Source organism: Macaca thibetana, chromosome X (genome assembly GCF_024542745.1).
Source record: "Macaca thibetana thibetana isolate TM-01 chromosome X, ASM2454274v1, whole genome shotgun sequence".
Taxonomy (NCBI): Eukaryota; Metazoa; Chordata; class Mammalia; order Primates; family Cercopithecidae; genus Macaca; species Macaca thibetana.
In genome coordinates, this window is record NC_065598.1 from 149,110,043 (window position 1) to 149,132,234 (window position 22,192).

General features: G+C 55.5%; 3 protein-coding genes and 1 long non-coding RNA gene across 9 annotated transcripts in view; 3 read left to right on the top strand and 1 right to left on the bottom strand.

Moving 5' to 3' along the window:
• The window catches only part of ATP6AP1 (ATPase H+ transporting accessory protein 1), a 125,505-nt gene extending 110,787 nt beyond the window's left edge, over positions 1–14,718 (top strand). Inside the window, exons 2-11 of one of the 3 annotated variants that reach the window (XM_050775441.1) lie at positions 6,883–7,091; positions 7,291–7,414; positions 10,073–10,147; positions 10,523–10,716; positions 11,175–11,215; positions 11,875–11,960; positions 12,459–12,697; positions 13,363–13,410; positions 13,497–13,728; positions 13,893–14,718. In XM_050775441.1, coding sequence (XP_050631398.1) covers positions 6,922–7,091; positions 7,291–7,414; positions 10,073–10,147; positions 10,523–10,716; positions 11,175–11,215; positions 11,875–11,960; positions 12,459–12,697; positions 13,363–13,410; positions 13,497–13,728; positions 13,893–14,102 — 1,419 coding nt within the window. In that variant the 5' untranslated portion in view covers positions 6,883–6,921 and the 3' untranslated portion in view covers positions 14,103–14,718. The remainder of the gene's footprint in view (positions 1–6,882; positions 7,092–7,290; positions 7,415–10,072; positions 10,148–10,522; positions 10,717–11,174; positions 11,216–11,874; positions 11,961–12,458; positions 12,698–13,362; positions 13,411–13,496; positions 13,729–13,892) is intronic. The other 2 variants (XM_050775443.1, XM_050775442.1) reach the window with 2 other exon arrangements.
• GDI1 (GDP dissociation inhibitor 1) overlaps positions 1–21,156 on the top strand; it is a 121,470-nt gene extending 100,314 nt beyond the window's left edge. For 2 of the 4 annotated variants that reach the window (XM_050775468.1, XM_050775469.1), the window contains exons 2-12: positions 15,389–15,482; positions 16,730–16,837; positions 16,970–17,069; positions 17,211–17,345; positions 18,153–18,351; positions 18,619–18,750; positions 19,344–19,443; positions 19,868–20,039; positions 20,356–20,500; positions 20,619–20,673; positions 20,764–21,156. In XM_050775468.1, coding sequence (XP_050631425.1) covers positions 15,438–15,482; positions 16,730–16,837; positions 16,970–17,069; positions 17,211–17,345; positions 18,153–18,351; positions 18,619–18,750; positions 19,344–19,443; positions 19,868–20,039; positions 20,356–20,500; positions 20,619–20,673; positions 20,764–20,916 — 1,344 coding nt within the window. In that variant the 5' untranslated portion in view covers positions 15,389–15,437 and the 3' untranslated portion in view covers positions 20,917–21,156. Of the gene's footprint in view, positions 1–15,106; positions 15,483–16,729; positions 16,838–16,969; positions 17,070–17,210; positions 17,346–18,152; positions 18,352–18,618; positions 18,751–19,343; positions 19,444–19,867; positions 20,040–20,355; positions 20,501–20,618; positions 20,674–20,763 lie in introns of those variants that run through there. The other 2 variants (XM_050775467.1, XM_050775466.1) reach the window with 2 other exon arrangements.
• Positions 1–22,192, top strand: part of FAM50A (family with sequence similarity 50 member A) — a 35,066-nt gene that overhangs the window by 6,100 nt on the left and 6,774 nt on the right. The window lies entirely within an intron of this gene.
• On the bottom strand, positions 1,444–6,904 carry LOC126945521 (uncharacterized). The gene is made up of 2 exons (XR_007722469.1): positions 6,801–6,904; positions 1,444–1,689 (listed from the first exon to the last, which is right to left on the bottom strand). It is a non-coding gene; the product is annotated as an uncharacterized LOC126945521 (long non-coding RNA).

Sequence of the window (22,192 nt, forward strand, 5' to 3'; positions counted from 1 at the left end):
CGGAGCTTGCAGTGAGCCGAGATCCGGCCACTGCATTCCAACCTGGGCAACAGAGTGAGACTCCGTCTCAAAAAAAAAAATTTTAATTTAAAAATAAAAAGAAATGACATTTTGATACATGCTACCAAATGGATACTCTCAAAGGATTTTCAAGAAACATGCTAACTGCAATAAGCCAGAAACAAAAGGCTGCATATTACATGGTTCCACTTATATGATGTACTTACCAGCTTCAGATCCAGAATCAAAAAGTAAAAGGTTGTTTGTAGGGCCTGGGAGGATGGGGGAATGGGAAATTGTATAATAGGGACAGAACTTTAGTTTGGGAAGAAGAAAAGAGTTCTGAAGATGGATGGTGGTGATGGCTGTACAACAATGTGAACATTCTTAATGCCACTGAACTGTACAGTTAAAAGTGGTTAAGGCCGGGTGTGGTGGCTCACGCCTGTAATCCCAACACTTTGGGAGGCGGAGGCGGGCGGATCACCTGAGGCCAGGAGTTTGAGACCAGTCTGGCCAACATGGTGAAACCCCTATCTCTACAAATAAATAAAATTAGCCAGGCGTGTTGGCGGGTGCCTGTAATCCCAGCTACTCAGGAGGCTGAGGCAGGAGAATCGCTAGAACCCGAGAAACGGAGGCTTCAGTGAGCCAAGATTGCCCCATTGCACTCCAACCTGGACAGATAAAGTGAAATTCTGTCTCAAAAAAAAAAAAAAGAAAGGCCGGGCGCGGTGGCTCATGCCTGTAATCCCAGCACTTTGGGAGGCCGAGACGGGCAGATTACGAGGTCAGGAGATCGAGACTATCCTGGCTAACACGGTGAAACCCTGTCTCTACTAAAAAATACAAAAAACTAGCCGGGCGAGGTGGCGGGCTCCTGTAGTCCCAGCTACCCGGGAGGCTGAGGCAGGAGAACGGCGTGAACCCGCGAGGCGGAGCTTGCAGTGAGCTGAGATCCGGCCACTGCACTCCAGCCTGGGCGACAGAGCGAGACTCCGTCTCAAAAAAAATAAAAATAAAAATAAAAAATAAAAAAAAAATAAAAGGCCGGGCGCGGTGGCTCAAGCCTGTAATCCCAGCACTTTGGGAGGCCGAGACGGGCGGATCACGAGGTCAGGAGATCGAGACCATCCTGGCTAACACGGTGAAACCCCTTCTCCACTAAAAAATACAAAAAACTAGCCGGGCGAGGTGGCGGGCGCCTGTAGTCCCAGCTACTCGGGAGGCTGAGGCAGGAGAATGGCGGGAACCCGGGAGGCGGAGCTTGCAGTGAGCCGAGATCTGGTCACTGCGCTCCAGCCTGGGCGACAGAGCAAGACTCCGTCTCAAAAAAAAAAAAATAAATAAATAAAAGGCATTTCACAGAAAAGGAAACACAAAAAGCAGAGCGTGCACTGTGTGGGTTTCCTGTGGCTGCAGTAACAAAGTGCCAGAGAGCGGGAATTTTAAAGCAACAGAAATTTATTCTCTCCCAGTTCTGAAGGCCAGAAGTCCAAAATCAAGGTGGCACCAGGGTGGGTTCCTTCTGGAGCTGTGAGGGAGAGTCAGCTCCATGCGTCTCTTCTGGCTTCTTCCAGTGGTTCCCAGCAACGCTCCGTGTTCCTTGGCGTGCGGAGGTGTCATTCCAATCTCTGCCTTCAGCTTCATGCGGCGCTCTCCTCCCTGTGTCTGTCTCTTTTTCTCCTCCTTTAAAAACACCAGGCATTGGACTAGGGGTCACCCTTATCCAGTGTGACCTCACCTTAACTTGATTCTGTCTGCAATGACTTATATGGGGACACTACTCAACCCAGTGCATATACTCTATGACCTAGCAATTCCCCACCTAGTTATATACCTATTGAAATGAACATCTATGTTTAACAAAAGACATACATTGGCCAGGCGCTGTGGCTCACGCCTGTAATCCCAGCACTTTGGGAGGCCGAGGCAGGCAGATCATGAGGTCAGGAAATCGAGACCATCCTGGCTAACACGGTGAAACCCCGTCTCTACTAAAAATACAAAAAATTAGCTCAGCGTGGTGGTGGGCGCCGGTAGTCCCAGCTACTCAGGAGGCTGAGGCAGGAGAATGGCGGGAACCCGGGAGGTAGAGCTTGCAGTGAGCCAAGATCTCGCCACTGCACTCCAGCCTGGGCGACAGAGCGAGACTCTGTCTAAAAAAAACCCAAAAAACAGAAAACAAAAGCAAACAAAAAAAAACAAACAGGCCGGGCGCAGTGGCTCAAGCCTGTAATCCCAGCACTTTGGGAGGCCGAGGCGGGCGGATCACAAGGTCAGGAGATCGAGACCACAGTGAAACCCCGTCTCTACTAAAAATACAAAAAATTAGCCGGGCGCGGTGGCAGGCGCCTGTAGTCCCAGCTACTCAGGAGGCTGAGGCAGGAGAATGGCGTGAACCCAGGAGGCGGAGCTTGCAGTGAGCCGAGATCGCGCCACTGCACTCCAGCCTGGGCAACAGCGTGAGACTCCGTCTCAAAAACAAACAAACAAACAAACAAAAAAAGACGTATACATAATTGTTCACAGTAGCATTAGCCATAACAGCCCAAATGGGAAACCAACCAAATGTCAACAGTTGAAGGAGGCAATCAATGGTGACACATTTATCCAGTGGAATACTATGAGGCAACATTGTTACATGCAGCCACTTGAATTAATCTGCCAATATTGAGCAAAGAATCTAGACACAAAATAACACTTCCCTTTAGAGTGGAGGAGAGGGCTGGGTGCGGTGACTCACACCTGTAATCTCAACACTTTGAGAGGCTGAGGTGGGTGGGTCACCTGAGGTCAGGAGTTCGAGACCAGCCTGACCAACATGGTGAAATCCCATCTCTACTAAATACAAAAAATTAGCCGGGCATGGTGGCACATGCCTGTAATCCCAGCTACTCGGGAGGCTGAGGCAGGAGAATTGCTTGAATCCGAAGGTGGCAGTGAGCCAAGATGGCGCCATTGGACTCCAGCCTGGGCAACAAGAGCCAAACTCTGTCTCCAAACAAACAAAAAAAAAGAGTGGAGGAGGGAAAAATATTATACTGAATAATTTCCTTTATTTAAAGTCTCAAAACAGTCAAAACATATCCCATGACCTTTTTAGGAATGCATACTTAACTGGTCAAACTATAAAGACCAAAGTGATTAGCATAAGAATCAAGTTCATGGTCACATTGGGAAGTGATAGGAAGGGAATGAGAGGGGCTTTTGGGGCAGTGATATTCAAATTATTGACCTGGGTGATGCCATGGGACTGTCTGCTTTGATAAGCATTATACACTGTACATCTTTATTTTGTGTACTTTTTTTTTTTTTTTTTTGAGACGGAGTCTCACTCTGTCACCCAGGCTGGAGTGCAATGGCACGATCTCTGCTAACTGCAACCTCCACCTCCCGGGTTCTCAAGCGATTCTCCTGCCTCAGCCTCCCAAGTAGCTGGGATTATAGGCGCATGCCACCATGCCCGGCTAATTCTTTTGTATTTTTAATAGAGACGGGGTTTCACCATGTTGGCCAGGCTGGTCTTGAACTCTGGACCTCAGGTGATCCACCCATCTCGGCCTCCCAAAGTGCTGGGATTACAAGTGTGAGTCAACGCGCCCAGCCTACTTTTCTTTTTTGGGTTACGTTTCACCATGGCAGTGCTTTTTTAACAGGTCAGGGGATTGGGAGGTGCAAGAGCTTGGAGGATTGAGTACTTGTGAGCAATGATGCAGTCTACCATGGTATCCGAGACTTCTTGCATTCTGCACCACAGCAAACAAGGGGAACCACCCAGTGTCTAGCAACAGGGAATGAGCCTAGCAGCTGGGTAAGCGAACAGCGACCTCCATCAACTGCTGATGAACAGACTGCAGAGGACTACAGGCAGAACGAGGCCAGGTGTGGTGGCTCACGCCTGTAATCCCAGCACTTTGGGAGGCCGAGGCGGGCGGATCACAAGGTCAGGAGTTTGAGACCAGCCTGACCAACATGGTGAATCCTCATCTCTACTAAAAATACAAAAATTAGCCAGGCATGGTGGTGGGTGCCTGTAGTCCCAGCTACTCGGGAGGCTGAGGTGGGAGAATCGCTTGAACCCGGGGGGTGGAGGTTGCAGTGAGCTGAGATCATGCCACTGCACTCCAGCCTGGGTGACAGTGAAACTCCGTCTCAAAAAAAAAAAAAAAAGGAACAATGCCATCTGGTACCAATGCAGGATAACAGTTGTTTCTCAGGGGACATAGGAAAATGGGGTTTGGGGGACCCAGGTTCCTGCTAAGGAACTGGCAGTGCTCTTCACTGACTATGAAGTCCAGGGGCGGGGGCAGTGGTCTGAGGTTCCTTTTATTTATTTTTTGAGACGGAGTCTTGCTTTGTCGCCCAGGGTGGAGTGCAGTGGTGCGATCTCGGTTCACTGCAACCTCCGCCTCCTGGGTTCAAGCAATTCTCCTGCCTCAGCCTCCCAAGTAGCTGGGATCACAGGCGCCCGCCACATGCCCGGCTAATTTTTTGTATTTTTAGTAGAGACGGGGTTTCACCATGTTAGCCAGGATGGTCTCGATCTCCTGACCTCGTGATCCGCCCGCCTCGGCCTCCCAAAGTGCTGGGATTACAGGCGTGAGCCACCGCGCCCGGCCGTTCCTTTTATTTTTATACTGTATGTAGAGGTAAGATATGTGTAATATACCTTACACATGTATATGTAACATGTATGTTCCACATATTTTGGTATGTGTCCAATAGTATATTAAAACAATTTTAAAAGCCACAGGGAGATGAGGGCCTGAAGGGATTTCTTTTTTTCTTTCTTCTTCTTTTTTTTTTTTTTTTTTTGAGACGGAGTTTTGCTCTTGTTGCCCAGGCTGGAGTGCAATGGCATGATCTCGGTTCACTGCAACCTCCACCTCCCAGGTTCAAGCAATTGTCCTGTCTCAGCCTCCTGAGTAGCTGGGACTACAGGCGCCCGCCACCACGCCCAGCTAATTTTTGTATTTTTAGTAGAGATGGGGTTTTGCCACGTTTGCCAGGCTGGTCTTGAACTCTTAACCTCAGGTTATCTGCCTGTCTCGGCCTCCCAAAGTGTTGGGATTACAGGCATAAGCCACCACGCCCAGCCAGGATTTCAATGAAGAAATGCTTTTACCCTAAAGATGAAGTCCCCAGACAGAAGGTGCTCATTGGTGCTATCAACATTTGGTGATTGGTTCAGTTTAGATATCACCTCCTGGTGGGAGCAGCTTCATGGGTGCCCATCTCCTTACATCCCTCCCAGTCCCATGTCTCAACCTTTGGAACATGCATGACCCTGTATCATGACCTGCTGTCCTGCATGTCCTCTAGACTGTCAACTTCGGGGGCAGAGTCTGGGTGCCTGGCCCATAGCAGGTGCTTCAGGAAGCCTCAAGGGCCATCGCTCCAGGGACCCCTGGCAACGGAGGGAAGAATAAAAGCAGTCACAGGTGGGTTTCTCCCCTAAGGATGGAAGCAGCTCAGCAACAGAGTCCTGGTAGAGGCAAGATTGCATTCCACATTCCAGAGGAAGTCTTTGCCTTGAAACTATGTACCAAAAGTAACAGAAACATAATAGACATGCTTTCCTTTTTAAGTTTGCTGGATTCTCCTGGGATACAGTGAAGCTCCAGCAAAAACCTCTCTCCTCAGCTAGTTCAGGCCTGGAAATGGCCACTTGAGGGTTTCCCTAAGCACCCGAAACTCAGTGAGCCCCCAAGTGACCTCATCTCCCAGTCCCCAACTCAGAGAGACCCAAAAGCTACAATTTTCTTTGACTGTATCGTCAGACCCACTTCCTCTCTCCAACTCAACTGCCACTATTCTCGTCCTAGTCTGAATCACATGTGACAATCATGACTACAATTTTTTTTTTTTTTTTGAGATGGACTCTTGCCAGGCTAGAGTGCAGTGGTGTGATCTTGGCTCACTGCAACCTCCGCCTCCCGGGTTCAAGTGATTCTCCTGCCTCAGCCTCCCGTGTAGCTGGGACTACAGGAGTGCGCCAGCATGCCCAGCTAATTTTTGTATTTTTAGTATTGACGGAGTTTCAACATGTTGGCCAGGATGATCTTGATCTCTTGATCAAGATTCGCCCGCCTCCGGCTTCCAAAGTGCTGGGATTTCAGGCGTGAGCCACCGCGCCCGGCCCGTTAGGGTGTCTTTGAAGCCACGCTTCGCTCTGGGTTTCCCCCTTTCCTCTTCGGTTGCTCCGTGTCCGATCTCTTTTCTGGACCCTTCTCCCACCCAAAGTAAGTGCTGGGTGTTCCCGCAGATGCTATCCTGGGCTCGCTTCTGTCCTCATTCTAAGGGATTACAGTCTCCTGTCACCTGTATCAGGGAGGGTCCATCTACAGGAAAAAGACACCACTTTTGCAATTTTAAGGAAAAGGATTAAAACAAGGATTGGCCGGGTGCGGCGATGCGCGCCTGTAGTTCCACTTTTCCGGAGGCTGAGGTGCGAGGATCGCTTGAGCTGGGGGGTGGGGGTAGGCGAGACCAGCCTGGGCAATATAGGGAGACCCTGTCTCTTAAAAAAAAAAAAAAAAGAAAGAAAAAAGAAAAAAAGAAAGAAAGAAAAGAAGAGAGCAACAACAACAAAAAATAAATAAATAAATAAAAACGGACGGGCGAACGCGTAGGGTGCGCGCAGGGTTTCGCGGAGCCTCCCTGTCCCTCTTGTCTAGTCCTAGTAGGTCTAGCTGGGCCCCATCCCCTTTCCCACTCGGAGTGTGAGTGCCTGGAGACACGTACAGCCAATCAGTGAGAAGGAGTGGCCGCGAGTGGCATGCACTTGGTCCAATTACCTGCGGCCCTGCCAGCCGGCCCGCGCTTGGGCCAATGGAGGTGCGAGGCGGGGCTCAGGCGGGGGCAACGGTCACCTGATCCGCGGCTGTCGAGGCCACTGAAGCAGTGGAGGCTGAGGCTATGATGGCGGCCACGGCGACGGCTCGAGTGCGGATGAGGCCGCGGTGCGCCCAGGCGCTCTGGCGGATGCCGTGGCTGCCGGTGTTTTTGTCGTTGGCGGCGGCGGCGGCGGCGGCGGCGGTGGCAGCGGCGGAGCAGCAGGTCCCGCTGGTGCTGTGGTCCAGTGACCGGTGAGCGGGCCGGGGTGGGATGCGCTGTGGCGGCTGAGGCGCCCTCGCCCGACTCCGACTCCGGCGCTGTCCTACGCGAGGGGTGGTGAGGCCCAGAGGTGGACTGTTCTTTGCTCGGGGGTCGCAGCGAATCTGCCGGCAACAGAGCTCCAGTCCACATGCGCCCCCGTCTGACAGCACCTCTTCTGTCCCCTGCCAGGGACTTGTGGGCTCCTGCCGACACTCATGAAGGCCACATCACCAGCGACTTGCAACTCTCTGCCTACTTAGATCCCGCCCTGGAGCTGGGTCCCCGGAATGTGCTGCTGTTCCTGCAGGACAAGGTGCGCCTGCCCCAGCCCACTCTCCCCCGGTCATCGGGAGGCAGCCAGGAACCCCTCCCCCCATGACACTGACGCCCATTCCCCAAGGGAAGCTTCAGTGACCTTGTCCCAACCGTAGGGAGGTGTGGGTCATCTCATGGGAAGGCCTGTAGTAAACGCTTCAGTGGGCATGGCGACAGCCTCGGAAATGGCACCAACTTGATTGGAGGAAGTGACGGGTCAGAGGCCAGGTACCTACTGATTACCAAGCACTTTGGATATCTGACTTACTCCAATATGGTGGGTGGGGATTATTGTTCCTGTTCGTTTATAAATGAGAAGACTGAGGCTGGAGGTTAAGTGACTTGCCCAAGCTCATACAGCTAATGGGTGGCACAGTTGTAATTCTAGCTGTGATGATCATAATAATGATAATTGGAAAATGATCACCTGTTTAGTGCTTTGTAGGCACTTGCTATACTGATGTCATTATCTCGGTTTTACTGCCAAGGAAAGTAAGGTTTGTCGAGATACAATGTTTCACTACAGTTGATAGACACCACTTTGGTTCCAGCCTGAGTCTGTCAATCCTCCCTCCCAATTGGAGCTCATAACCTGCATGCTGTTTTCCCTCCCATCCAGGATCTTTGCCCCCAAGCAGGCGTGCAGACCATGAGATGATTCTAAGATAGCAAGCGTCTGCTAGGCCCTCCCTTGTTGGTGGCCTGTATGGCTCATTGCCCTTGTAGTCTCCCTTGGTTGCTGTGTGGGCAGATGGTGGCCTGAAGTCTTTTCAGGAGGTGGTAAATAATATAGTCAGATAGGAACTGAGTCCTAGTTCCACCATGTAACCAGCCATTGGAGGCATGAAATAATCTTTGTCAATGACAGTTTCTACATCTGTAAAATGAAGACACCACCTACATCAGAGGGCTGTGAGGGGGAATTCTTTTTTTTTGTTTTTTGTTTTTTTGAGACAGAGTCTCGCTCTGTTGCCCAGGCTGGAATGCAGTGGTGCAATGTAAGCTCAATGCAACCTCCACCTCCTGGGTTCAAGCAATTCTCTGCCTCAGCCTCCTGAGTAACTAGGATTACAGGGCACCTGCCACTGCGCCCGGCTAATTTTTGTATTTTTTTTTTGTATTTTGAGTAGAGACAGGGTTTCACCATGTTGGCCAGACTGGTCTTGAACTCCTGACCTCGTGATCAACCCACCTCGGCCTCCCAAACTGCTGGGATTACAGGCATGAGCCACCGCGCCCGGCCTGTGAGGGGGAATTCTTATAAGCCACATAAAACATCTAGCCAGGATCCCCCAGTCTTTCGGCATTCACCCATTCATTCATTTGTCCAATATGGAAAGCCTACTATGTGCCAGGTATTATGAAGTGTTGGGAATACGGCAGTGAGCAGAAGAACCCAATCCCCCACCGTCAGGAAGCTGACATTCTCATGAGGGTGACCAGTAAATACTAAGTTGGTATATTATATGATGTCAGTGTTATAGTCTTTAGGGAAGGAAACAGGCTAAGGGGACAGAGTGACTGGGATGCTGTTTTAGATAAGGGTGGTCAGACCAGGCCTCACTGAGGAGGTGAGGAGGTGATATCTGAGCAGAGATCTTAATGGAGGGAGGGAGCCGTTGGGGGAAGGACATTCCTGGAACAGCAAATGCAAGGGCCCTGGGCGAGGTGTGCTCTTGGCAAGCTCAAGGAAGACCTGGTGTGACTGGAGCACAGTGAGTGAGAGAAAGGGGTAGGAGATGTAGGAGATGGTTCTCAGGTGGCCAGGCAATGAAGTAGGACCTTGTAGGCCATGAGGGGGAAGGTCAGGTGCAGTTCTAAATGTGTAAGAAAGCCTTGGGTAATGTGGAGCAGGGAGTGGTGTGATTTCTCAATTAAAGAAAGCCCACAGGAACCACCAGCAACTCCTGGGCTTTCCGACTGGGAGCCCGGGCGGCCAAACAGCAGCAAGGTCCTGCCCACAAGGGAGGGGAGACTGGGCGAGTGTATATACCAAACAGGTTAGGGAAGCTGATTAAAATCTCCTCAGGGCCTAACTGGGAAAGGCCAGAGGAAGCTGGAGATTGGAGTAGGGGGTAGGAGCGAAAGGACAAAGGACATCTGTAAGTTGTATAGAAAAAGGGATGGGGTCAGGGCCACTGTGGTCCTAAGAGCTCAAAAGACTTCAGTGCTTCCTCCGCATGTTCTGAGATCTCACCTCTCTCCCATTCCACCAAAAGCAAGTGGGGTGACGGTCCTGTCCAGACTGGACATAGCCAACTCCCATTTTCTCTGGCTGGGAGGCCTGCTGCAAATGCTCTTGCCTGCCCCACCCCCTCCCCACAGCTTCCCTGTTCCCTCCCCAGTTCCTCTTGTCTGTAGGGCGGGTAAGGCAGCTGACTCCTACTCCTGAGGTTACCACAAATCAGCTGCCTACAGATCTCCCCACCCCCATGACTGCCTTCTATGTCTTCTCACCCTGCCTTGACAGTGCTGGAGGGAAGAGACGAGTCTCCCACCCACCACCACCAACACACAGTCGCGCTCCACTATACCGAACCTGACTCTCAGTGAGACTTTGCTGGCCCTGAGAATGCACGGGGAAGGTGGCTGTCCCCTGCCTTGGCCCCCATTCCTTGTCAAACCTCCTCAGATGTCTCCCCTGTTTCCCTATTAGCTGAGCATTGAGGATTTCACAGCATATGGTGGTGTGTTTGGAAACAAGCAGGACAGCGCCTTTTCTAATCTAGAGGTAAGAGTCCTCTCCCAGCCAGGGGCCATGGGGGACATTCTGTGCTTCTCCCAGCATAAGAACTGTACTCTTACCTCATATCAGGGTTACTTGGGTCTGAGTCTCCTCTGGGCTGCCTCCTCCCTCCCCCCCCCCCCCCGCAAACAAACAACAACAACAACAACAACAAAACCACCTCATACTCTTAGCAGAGACACTGGCTTTGGGGTAGAAAGGCCTGGGGCCTGAATGTCAGGGGCTGGGGTGTGGGCCATTTTCTTGGTGAGCCTTTGTGGGTATGGCTTGCCAGAGGAAACCTGCCAGAGAGGTTTGGGGGGCTGGCCCAGGCCCACTGGCCCCTGGCTAACTCACCTTTTGCCTCTCCCCTGTCACCAGAATGCCCTGGACCTGGCCCCCTCCTCCCTGGTGCTTCCTGCCGTTGACTGGTATGCAGTCAGCACTCTGACCACTTACCTGCAGGAGAAGCTCAGGGCCAGCCCCTTGCATGTGGACTTGGCCACCCTGCGGGAGCTGAAGCTCAACGCCAGCCTCCCTGCCCTGCTGCTCATTCGCCTGCCCTACACGGCCAGGTACTGCCCACATGGCCCAGCCACCAGCCTCGGGGTCCACAGAGCAGCAAGGCCCTGGGCTATGGCATGTGGTGGCACCATTCGACCAAATATGCCAGTACTCCCCACCCCCTCACAGCCCTTCTAGAAGGTGCCGTGTGTGGCCAGAAGAGGTGGGGAGGGCCTCTTCTGTGATTCAGGAGTTGGTGCCTAGCTCCAGAAATGAGGCAGATGTGAGCCCTGTGGGTGGGGAGCTTTCTCACCTAGCCAGGCCCTTGTCACAGAGCAGGTGGCTAGGACTTGAGTGTGACTGAGAAGCCTCGGGGTGAGATGGGCTTCCAGGAGTGGGCACTGAGGTAAGAGTGTGCAGGCTTGGTGTGTGGGGCTAGTGGGGAGGAGAAGCTGGGGCGGGGGAAGGGTAGTAGGCAGCACAGGTCCAGGCCGCCTGAGGACTCTGGTGCTCTGTTTGTCTTCCATAGCTCTGGTCTGATGGCACCCAGGGAAGTCCTCACAGGCAATGGTGAGTAGAATCAGGGAGGATGCACATCCTCACCTAGCCCTTGGGCGGGGACCACAGACAGTTGGCCTGCAGCTCCTCAGCCTCCTCACTCCCAGGGTGGCCCTCCTGCTTCTCGGGGCAGCTGACAGTGGAGCAGGGAAATGCTGGCTCCCAGGACCAGCCAGGGACCACCTAGCAGAGGACCCTGTCCAGCCAGACCCCACTTGGCAGAGGGGGGGCCCTCTGTGCTGGAGGCTATGGAGCCAGTTTCTGTGCATGCAGCGTGAATCCTAGAGTTATGGGTTTAATAAGACTGCAGACATTTGGAAAAACAATTCTGGGGACTTACCTATTTGCAATAAAGAACAGTCATTCCCCATGGAAAGGCAGTCACAAACCTTTCATGGGTGGATGCGGAGTTTTCTGTATTGATATGTATTTTCTCGTGTCACATAGGTAGGGCTTGGCATTAGGAAGTTGATGACCAAAGCCACAGTTGTCCACGGGGGAGGCTAGGAATGGGGGTGGGATGAGAAATAGCTGCTCCTAAGGATCCTCAGTGGAAAGTAATAACACCACTTTCAGATGGTCTAGAAGGTTTCTAAAGCAGACGGTGGGGAGTGTTTCTTTACACAGGGTGCCTGGTGACTTGACTCTCTGCTCTCCTTGTTGACCCTCAGATGAGGTCATTGGGCAGGTCCTGAGCACACTCAAGTCTGAAGATGTCCCGTACACAGCGGCCCTCACAGCGGTCCGCCCTTCCAGGGTATGTGCCCTTCCAGCAGGGGCTCTGGGGCATGCAGGGAGAGGCAGTGTGGTGAGTCTGTCTGGAGGTGGGGGGTGTATGCCACAGGCAGGCTGTCCGGGAGGCCCAGCATAGCGGAAGCATCAGGCACAGAACCCCTGTGGTGTGACTATTTGGAGTGGCTTGTCCCTGGGCTGACTCTGGGGGAGGACTAGGATGAGTACTCAAGTGCTGCCTCCCCATTCCAGGGGCAGCTTTCCATCTCGTCCTTTGAGGCTTGTGGGTGGCAGACTTGGACACTAAGTCTAAATGACCCTAAGTTTGAGGGACTAGGAACGTCATCAGGGTTTAGGGGCCATCAGGGAAAGCTTTCTGGAGGAAAGGCCTCCTCTGGCTGGCGGGACTTTGAGATAGTGGACAGGGTGTCCTGTCGGGAGAGGAGGGAGGGCACGACAGCTGGGTTGGAGTATGACAGTCTCCCAGGGCTGCTGAAAGAAGGCTGGTTGGGTGTTTCTGCAGGTGGCCCGTGATGTAGCGGTGGTGGCTGAAGGGCTAGGTCGCCAGCTGTTACAAAAACAGCCAATATCACCTGTGATCCATCCTCCTGTGAGTTACAATGACACTGCTCCCCGGATCCTGTTCTGGGCCCAAAACTTCTCTGTGGCGTACAAGGACCAGTGGGAGGACCTGACTCCCCTCACCTTTGGGGTGCAGGAGCTCAACCTGACTGGCTCCTTCTGGAATGACTCCTTTGCCAGGCAAGGGCACTAGGCTGGGGAGGACTGTGCCACCACAGGTGACCTTCCCACCACTGTGAGTCGCAGGTGGGGCAGGGAGCCAGGGTCAGGTCTGTGTGTTGGGGTGGGGATGGCCATGGTCTGGTTGGGGTCTGGGCAGTGTGAGGATGTAGGAGGTGTCATGGCGGGGGGTGCTGTTGGAGGGGAGTTGCTCAGACTTCTGCCTCCCCATGCTTGTGAGTCTTTGGTTGGGACCTTGGTTGTTAACACCTCCCCCTTGAGCAAAACTTCTGGGACTTTGTGTGGGCAAATGCCAGGCCAGCTACCTGAGGCATTTATGGGGCAACCATGCCCTTCTGTTTGCTCTCACCCCCAAAGCCCAGCCCAGGCACCTTAGTGACCCTAAGAGGGAGTAAAAGGAGAGGTAGTGAGCTCAGGGGAACCAGAGGAAGGACCCCCATGCTGGTGGCAAGGGGAACCTGGGTCCTGGCTTCCAGCTCTGTTCTGGGCTTGCAATGTGACTGGATCCTCAGTTTTCCTATCTGTCAAGTGGGGTCACTGCTTCTTCAGGTGGCTGCAAGGACCCAAGGCAGCTTAGGTAAGAGCAGAGCTGAGGAACTTGTTCCTCTAAGATGCCAAAGGCCCTCCCAGAGCCTCATGGTGCACCTCTTTCTCTGCCTCCGCAGGCTCTCACTGACCTATGAACGACTCTTTGGTACCACAGTGACATTCAAGTGAGTCCTGGGGTGGTTGAGGTGTGGGGAGGCTGGTGTGGCCCCAGCCTCCCCAGCTCACCTGACATCCCTGCCACCTTCCCCAGGTTCATTCTGGCCAACCGCCTCTACCCAGTGTCCGCCCGGCACTGGTTTACCATGGAGCGCCTCGAAGTCCACAGCAATGGCTCCGTTGCCTACTTCAATGCTTCCCAGGTCACAGGGCCCAGCATCTACTCCTTCCACTGCGAGTATGTCAGCAGCCTGAGCAAGAAGGGCAGTCTCCTCGTGGCCCGCACGCAGCCCTCCCCCTGGCAGATGATGCTTCAGGACTTCCAGGTATGGCGCAGGGGTGGCCCAGCTTCAGGTGGGGGAGCCCAGGCTGGTGTTTGAGAAACGAAGAGAGGCTTGGGCTTGGGAGTCCTGTCCCTGCGCTGCCCTTGTCCCAGTCCTTGCTGGGCCTCCCAACGGTCCTTTCTGACCCGTGTCTGTGTGTCTGCCAGATCCAGGCTTTCAACGTGATGGGGGAGCAGTTCTCCTATGCCAGTGACTGTGCCAGCTTCTTCTCCCCTGGCATCTGGATGGGGCTGCTGACCTCCCTGTTCATGCTCTTCATCTTCACCTACGGCCTGCACATGATCCTCAGTCTCAAGACCATGGATCGCTTTGATGATCACAAGGGCCCCACCATTTCTTTGACCCAGATCGTCTGACCCTGTGCCAGTCGGGGGTTGAGGGTGGGACAGTGTCCGTGTTGTTGCTTTCCCACCCTGCAGCACACTGGACTGGAGCTTCCCTCTTCCTACCGCAGCATGAACCCCAAGCTCCCCTCAGCCCATCTTGCTCCCTCTTCAGCCTGCTGAGGAGCTTTCCTGGGCTGCCCCCATCTCTCCCAACAAGGTGTACATATTCTGCGTAGATGCTAGACCAACCAGCTTCCCAGGCTTAGTCGCTGTGAGGCGTAAGGGACATGAATTCTAGGGTCCCCTTTCTCCTTATTTATTCTTGTGTCTACATCATCCCTGGCTGTGGATAGTGTTTTTGTGTAGCAAATGCTCCCTCCTTAAGGTTATAGGGCTCCCTGAGTTTGGGGTGTGGAAGTTCTACTTAACTGTCCTGCTTGGCTGTCGTTATCGTTTTCTGGTGATGTTGTGCTAACAATAAGCAGTACACTGGGGTTTATTTCTGTGGCCTGAGAAGGAAGGCACCTCCACAGGTGGGCTGGGTGCAATCGTCGGCTGTCTGGCATGTTCCCACCGGAAGTGCCTGGCAGGAGCAGGGGGTGCTCGGTTGTTTCCTTCCTAATAAAGTAAACGAGGATCGCCATGCGTTGGGCCTCTTGTCGCTCATTTCTGCGCTGAGCTTTTGGCGCGTGCTCGCCAGAGGTATGCGGGAGGATGGAGCCTGGAGAGGGGGAGGCTAGGAGGCATCCCCGGAGACCGGGAGGGGCTTTAGTAAGCTGGGCCCTAACCGCTTAGGGCAGGGAGGGGTGGTCGGGCCGAGTCCCGGTGCGCTTCGGCGTCTCAGGAGGCTGTAGTGACAATGGCAGCCTTCGCGTCGTGAGGGAGCCGCCCCCGGCTGCCGCAGCGGCGCGCGTCCGGTCGCGGGGCCGCGCCGAGACTCCGGGGGGGCGGGGCGGGCGCGCGCGGGGCGGGCGCGCGCGGGGCGGGGCGGGGCGGGTGGGGCGGGGCGCGCGCGGCTCCCGCGCATGGATCCTTCCCGGGCCGCAGCACCGGCCGCCGGCCCGCCCCGCCCGCCCCGCCCCGAGCCTCTCTGGACTCTCGGCGAGCAACGTCGCCCGCGGAGCCGCGCTGGTGCTGTGGCCCGGGCCCTGGCAGCCCTCCCGGGAGGCGAGCCGGGAAGGCGGTGTCCCCTGCCGGGTGCGGCGGGGCGCGGGAAGAGGCGGGACTCTTTGACGCGGCGGAGGGGTCGGGCGGCGGCCGACGCTCCGCCATCTTTGGTCCAGTGCGGTGGCGGCAGCGGCGGTGGCTACTGCTGCGGTGAAGGAGGAGGAGGAGCCGAGCGGGCGCTGCCACTGAGGCCTGACCATGGACGAGGAATACGATGTAATCGTGCTGGGGACCGGCCTCACCGTAAGTGCGGCCCCGGGCGCCCTTGGCCCTGCGTCGTGCCCTCGCCATTCCCCGCGATGATGCGGCCGCCGGCCCATCCTCCGGTCACTGCCATCTTCTGCGCTCGGCTCCCCGAAAAGCCGGCGCCGTGCCCACCCCGCTGCTCCCCCCGCGATGTCGCCTCTGTTCGTTGCCATGACCCCATCTCCCCGAAGGGGCCCCCTTCCTGGCCGCCCCCTGGCCTACCCGGGTCCGACCCCCGGCGCTCTCCCATCTTCCCTACCCCTGCCCTCTGGACCGGAAAACGCACCCCCACTCGGCCCGTTGCCCCCGACCCCGCCCACCCGTCGCCCCCACCCCGCCCACCCGTCGCCCCCACCCATCAAGGCATCCAACCCGTCGCCCGCACCCATCGCCCGCCTAGCGTTGCCTCCCAGCGTCCCTTCCCATCTTGCGCTAATCCCTGTGAGGATGAAGTATAAGGACCTGGGGTCAGGGGGCCTCGCCAGGGTGGGCTCTCAGCCCACCCCCTCGTCGTCTTCTGGGGCCAGGGGATCCAGGGAATGTTCCAGAAGGAGCAGCAGTGGGGGCAGTAAGCACATTCCTGCAACCCCACCTCGGTTGCCCATGGAGACCTCAGGCTGAGTAGCATCTGCAGCCTTTGTCCTTGGGCTAGTGACAGTGACTGGTGAGGGTGTTTATCTTCCCCCTTTCCCCGAAAATCCCGTTGGCCCACTCCCCTGAGAGACTCTTCTCCCTCGGTCCAGACCCAGATGCCCCTCCTCAGCGGCAGGGGCTCCTGCTCTTTGAAGAAAGAGCAGTCCAGGGTGGGGCCTACAATTTCAAGGACTGTGCTAAGCCTTTCTTTGCTTCCCTTTGGAGTGTCCTTCGCAGTCCAGCTGGGTCCCCTCTGTGCCACATTGTGTTTTATCCGCCTTTTTGTGCGGCTCTGCGTAGGTAGATGCCTCTCGGCGTGTTGGTACTGGAAGGCCATCCTGTGTCTGCTGGATGCCCTGCCTACCTCAAAGCCTCCGTTATTTCACTGTCTGCCTTGTGAGGGGGACGGGTCTCCTTTACCCCGCAAGGTTGCAATGGAGAGTGTGGTCGGATGAAGCCATCACCCCAATTTTAGGCGAGGCAACTAGCCGGTGGGGGTGGTGGGTGGAAGGAGCTGTCCACTGAGGCAGGTTTGGGTGGGGAACAAATCAGGGCTGCTGGTAGGAGCAGAGGAAGGTGGGAGTGCAGTGGATTGTGTGGCCCTCCCCCAGGAATGCATCTTGTCGGGCATCATGTCTGTGAACGGGAAGAAGGTGCTGCACATGGACCGGAACCCCTACTACGGGGGCGAGAGCTCCTCCATCACACCCCTGGAGGAGGTGAGGCTGCCTGGGCCCAGGCCCATCCCTGTTAACCTCCCACACAGCGGCACAGGGTGGAAGTAGCTCTCCAGGTGCCTGGAGCAGGAGGAGGTGGTCCCTGAGGTGTCTCTCTCTCCCTTCTGCTTACAGCTGTATAAGCGTTTTCAGTTGCTGGAGGGGCCCCCTGAGTCCATGGGCCGAGGCCGAGACTGGAACGTTGACCTGATTCCCAAATTCCTCATGGCTAACGGTGAGGGACAGGAAGGAGGTATTGCAGGTCGGGGGTGATAGGGAAGACCTAAGGACAGTCAGGCTCCAAAGGAGGCGCAGCCAGACCAGCTAGAACCTCTGGAGAGAGCCGTGCTGATGTTGCCCTTGTGCACCCCCACAGGGCAGCTGGTAAAGATGCTACTGTATACAGAAGTGACTCGCTACCTGGATTTCAAGGTGGTGGAGGGCAGCTTTGTCTACAAGGGGGGCAAGATCTACAAAGTGCCGTCCACTGAGACTGAGGCCTTGGCTTCCAGTGAGTGTGGGCCCCCTGAGCCAGAGAAATCATGGGGTGGCAGGGAAGCCAACTGTCTTTGGGATGGGTGGCTGTCCAGAGTAAGGCACCCCTTTGTCCAAAGTCACATTCCCCCATGAAGGACCAGAGGCCCTTCACTCTGTATTCCCTCTGCCCCATGTCATGCCGCATGGCTGGCTGCCAAGAGGGAGGTCCCCACGCAGCAGGGATGTGACGTGGAGGGGAACGGGACTCCTTTTGAAAGACTTGAGCGTGGCCAGGCGCGGTGGCTCATGCCTGTTAATCCCAGCACTTTGGGAGGCCTAGGCGGGTGGATCACGAGGTTAGGAGTTCAAGACCAGCCTGGCCAACATGGTGAAACCCCGTCTCGTCTCAAAATACAAAAAATTAGCTGAGTGTGGTGGCACACACCTGTAATCCCAGCTACTCGGGAGGCTGAGGCAAGAGAATGGTTTGAACCCGGGAGGTGGAGGTTGTGGTGAGCCGAGATCACACCACTGCACTCCAGCCTGGGCGATAGAGCAAGACTCCATCTCAAAAAACAACAACAACAAAGAAAACTTGAGCCTTTGGCAGGGGCTCCACTGGATCCTCAAGACATCCCCAAGTGTCCAAGCCAGGAAAGCCCTTAGAGTCCATCCAGGCCAATCCCCTCTTCATCCTGGTGGGGAAACTGAGGCTAAAAAGGGTGGAGAGGTTAACCTAAGGTCACAGGACAGCTGGGCTGGGAGTGGGGGTGCCTGCCCTGCTGAGATGGAGAGTTTTGTGCTGCGTTGGTGCAGAACCTCCTCCCGCCACCTTCCTTAGATCTGATGGGTATGTTTGAGAAACGGCGCTTCCGCAAGTTCCTGGTGTTTGTGGCAAACTTCGATGAGAATGACCCCAAGACCTTTGAGGGTGTTGACCCCCAGACTACCAGCATGCGTGATGTCTACCGGAAGTTTGATCTGGGCCAGGATGTCATCGATTTCACTGGCCACGCCCTGGCACTCTACCGCACTGATGAGTGAGGGGAAGCTGGTGTGGCGGCAGCCCCCTCGCCCGGCCCACCTCCTGCCCTCTCCACACCTGCCTGTTGTCCCCCTGCCCTGCATGTTCCTTGTACTCAGCCATAGGCTCACCTATCACCCTTTCCATTTCCCCCTTGCATTTGATCCTCATCTTCCCCAGGCCATTCAGGGTGGTGGGAAGACTGGCCTGGTACCTGGTACCTGGGTGGGGGTAAGTCAGGGGTGCTGCTACTGGAGCATCTTCCCTAACTCCTGTCCCCCAGCTACCTGGACCAGCCCTGTCTTGAGACCATCAACCGCATCAAGTTGTACAGTGAGTCCCTGGCCCGGTATGGCAAGAGCCCATATTTATACCCGCTCTACGGCCTGGGCGAGCTGCCCCAGGGTTTTGCAAGGTGAGGACGTGGGTTTTTTCAGTTGGCATGGCTGAGTAGGACTAGGGCCAGGAGTGGAGATGGCCCCCTTGAGCATTTCCCTGGTAGCATTTCCTCCTTTCCAATTCGTGATCTTCATTTACTTCACTCCATCCTTGGGTGATGAGGGCACAACCCCAGTGCACTGAAGTACAGAAGTCTCCACACTTGAAGAACCAAGTTTCCACAAATGTGACTTGCTCAGTTCCCGGCAGCACCAGGACTGGGCCCAGGGCCCCAGAACCTTGAGTCAGGGCTTCGCTGGGAGGTGACCTATCTTGAGAGGGTCCATCCTGGTCCTTCAGGCTGTCTTGGTGCAGAGCACTGCTCCCTCATGCCCCCTTCTGCTGGTCCTTGGCAGTGTATTCTGGGCAGAAGAAGCTCCAGAGAGGAAAGAGCCCGCTGAGATGGGGCCAGAGTTCACGGCAGTGACACAGCTGGGATGAATCCCGGCGTCTCCTGCCTGCTGCCTGCCTGGGGCAGCCTTTTTTGCACCTTGGTGGAGGGAGGGTGACAGTGGAATTGGTCCCCGTTTCTCCTGGGAGGGGCCTTCACCAGGGCTGTTCTCACCACAGATTGAGTGCCATCTATGGGGGGACGTATATGCTGAACAAACCTGTGGATGACATCATCATGGAGAATGGCAAGGTGGTGGGCGTGAAATCTGAGGGAGAGGTGAGCCTGTCTGGTGCAGTGCAGTCACCATGGTTGAGGCAGGGCTTGGTCACCTTCTTTTCACTGTGCTGCCGGGTCTCCTGCTGCACAGCCCCGAGGGTCTTGGAGCTGGGAACTGGGCGTTCAGAAGTCTTCAGAGCCATGAATGTGGGTGAGGGGCTATTTCAGAGGCCACACGCCATGTCTGTAGTGCAGAAAGTGTACTTGATCACGGGGCATCTGGGAGGCGGGGGCGGGCACCCAGCCTATGGGTCAGGGCCCACCTCTGTGAGCTGCAGGGCAGGGCCATGCATTCAGGAGGGGCAGTAGTGATGGCTCCGAGGAGTGCCTTGTCTGCCAGAGCTGCCTACCTTTGCTGTGAACACAGCCCCAAGACTACCTAAGGGAGTGATCTGACGGGCGAGGATTTCTGGTGCCTTCTCAGGTGGCCCGCTGCAAGCAGCTGATCTGTGACCCCAGCTACATCCCGGACCGTGTGCGGAAGGCTGGCCAGGTTATCCGCATTATCTGTATCCTTAGCCACCCCATCAAGAACACCAACGATGCCAACTCCTGCCAAATAATCATCCCCCAGAACCAGGTCAACAGGAAGTCAGGTAGGCCGGGTGCTGGTACAACTTCCTCTAGGGTGTTCTCTTTGGGGTTACCCTTTCTCTCCCCATCAGTGTCGGAGCTCCCTGCCTTACCTCTCTGGAAAAAATTTGACCCACGTTGTAGTCACCACAACTTGGACCCCTAGGGTTTGGGTGGCCTGGACTCTTCCCCTCTGGGAGGGTGGCGGCTTGGATGCTACCTGCTTTGCGGGGCTGGGGAGGGGGCAGGTGGGCCAGACTTGTGTCCAGCCACTGGAACCCATCTCTGCGTATGGCCAGCGCCTCTGGCCCGAGTTGACGGACCTCTTCCTGTGGCCAGACATCTACGTGTGCATGATCTCCTATGCACACAACGTGGCGGCCCAGGGCAAATACATCGCCATCGCCAGCACTACTGTGGAGACCACGGACCCTGAAAAGGAGGTGGAGCCGGCTCTGGAGCTGTTGGAGCCCATTGACCAGAAGTGAGGGGCTGGGCTGAGCCCGAGAGGGAGAGGGAGGGAGCCCAGGAGCTGGGCTTAGGGACCAGGAAGGGCATGGCCCGTTGTGAGGCCTGTCCCCTCCCCTCTGTCTGCCCCTCAGGTTTGTGGCTATCAGTGACTTGTATGAGCCCATTGATGATGGTTGTGAGAGCCAGGTAAGCAGTTTGTCCCAGCCCTGGCTCCTGGCCGCCCCCCCAGGGCACCTGCCTGACTCACCCTGGGCGCTGGGCTTTGGCTGTTTCCAGGTATTCTGTTCCTGCTCCTACGATGCCACCACACACTTTGAGACAACCTGCAACGACATCAAAGACATCTACAAACGCATGGCTGGCATGGCCTTTGACTTTGAGAACATGAAGCGTAAACAGAACGACGTCTTTGGAGAAGCTGAGCAGTGATTGTGGCCGCCCCCAGCCCCTGCTGCCCCAGCCTGTGTCTGTTCTCCTAGAGGGCTCCAGCATCCTCTGCTTCCCCCACCACGTTCCCATCACCCACCTCATTGATCCACTGACCAAATCCTTAACCTTAGCGATGGTTTGGGAGATGGGGGGTTGGATAGCATCCTCTTTCTTGGCCCTTCCTTATCCTAGGAAAAGAGGGTTCCTCTCCTTGTGTGTGTCTCTTCCCCCCACCCCTAATTCTTCTGCTCTGTTCGGGAAGACGGGGAGGAAAAGGTGACTTCTGCCCCCACCGCTCTTACCCCCACTGTAGTGGCCTTTGGAGATGCCCCCACCTCCCCCCACCAACTCTTGGCGTGTTGGAGAGAAGGGGCCCTCCCAGCACAAAGTTGCATTCCTCCCCCCTAATTTATTCTAATTTATTAACTTCGACCCACCCTTTCTGAGCCTGCAGCCTTCCCGTGTGGCCTGGGGGCTGTAGAGTGAGCTGCCCCAGCCCTTGCCCAGCCTGGGGCAGTGGGGAAGGCTTGGGCGTGGCCCCATTGGAGGTTGATTTGCTGTTTTGTTTCTTGTCTTTGTGTTTGTGTTCTGTGGTACTTGCTGAGAGAAAAATGTGAGCAAAGCAGAAGGAGGTGGGAAAATGGACCCAAACCCCAGTGTGCCCTGCCCGTACCTTTCCTTTAGTGGTGGGAAACCCTTATCTTGCAAAGTGAATGTGTCCCCTTCCCCACCCTCTAGTGTATTTCACAGAAAACAAAACCTCCCAATAAAACGGTTGAAACCTGAACCTCTGGATCTTTACGGTTATCTCCCAAAAGCTGGGTACCTGGCAGGGCTTTGGCTGCCTGGGTTGGGGCTCTGGCTTAGCTTCACTCTGGACTGTAAAAGGTGGCAGTCGTCAGGGAATTCCTCACCCAGAGCACGCTGGGGCCAAACTGACTTAAAGCTTAAGGCTACCAGTGAGTTAATGCTGGCACCAGGACTGCAGCCCTCAGTGCTCAATGCAGGGGGAGTGCGGTGGGGGGCGGGTGTCAACGTGGAGAAAGCAGAGGGAGCGGGGGTCTTGGCCTCTGGCTTGAGAGGGCAGAGGGGACCCGGGGCCAGCCTTGGATGGGGTGAAGCAGGGGGACAGGGGTGCCAGTTTTCGGCTTAATGCGGGGGACCAGGGCCTGGCCTCAGGCAGGGAGGCAGCACGGGGACCAGCCTTGGGGTCAACAGGAGGAATTAGAGGGACCAGGGGCCCAGCCTTGGCTCGGGTTAACGTCGAGGCAGCGCG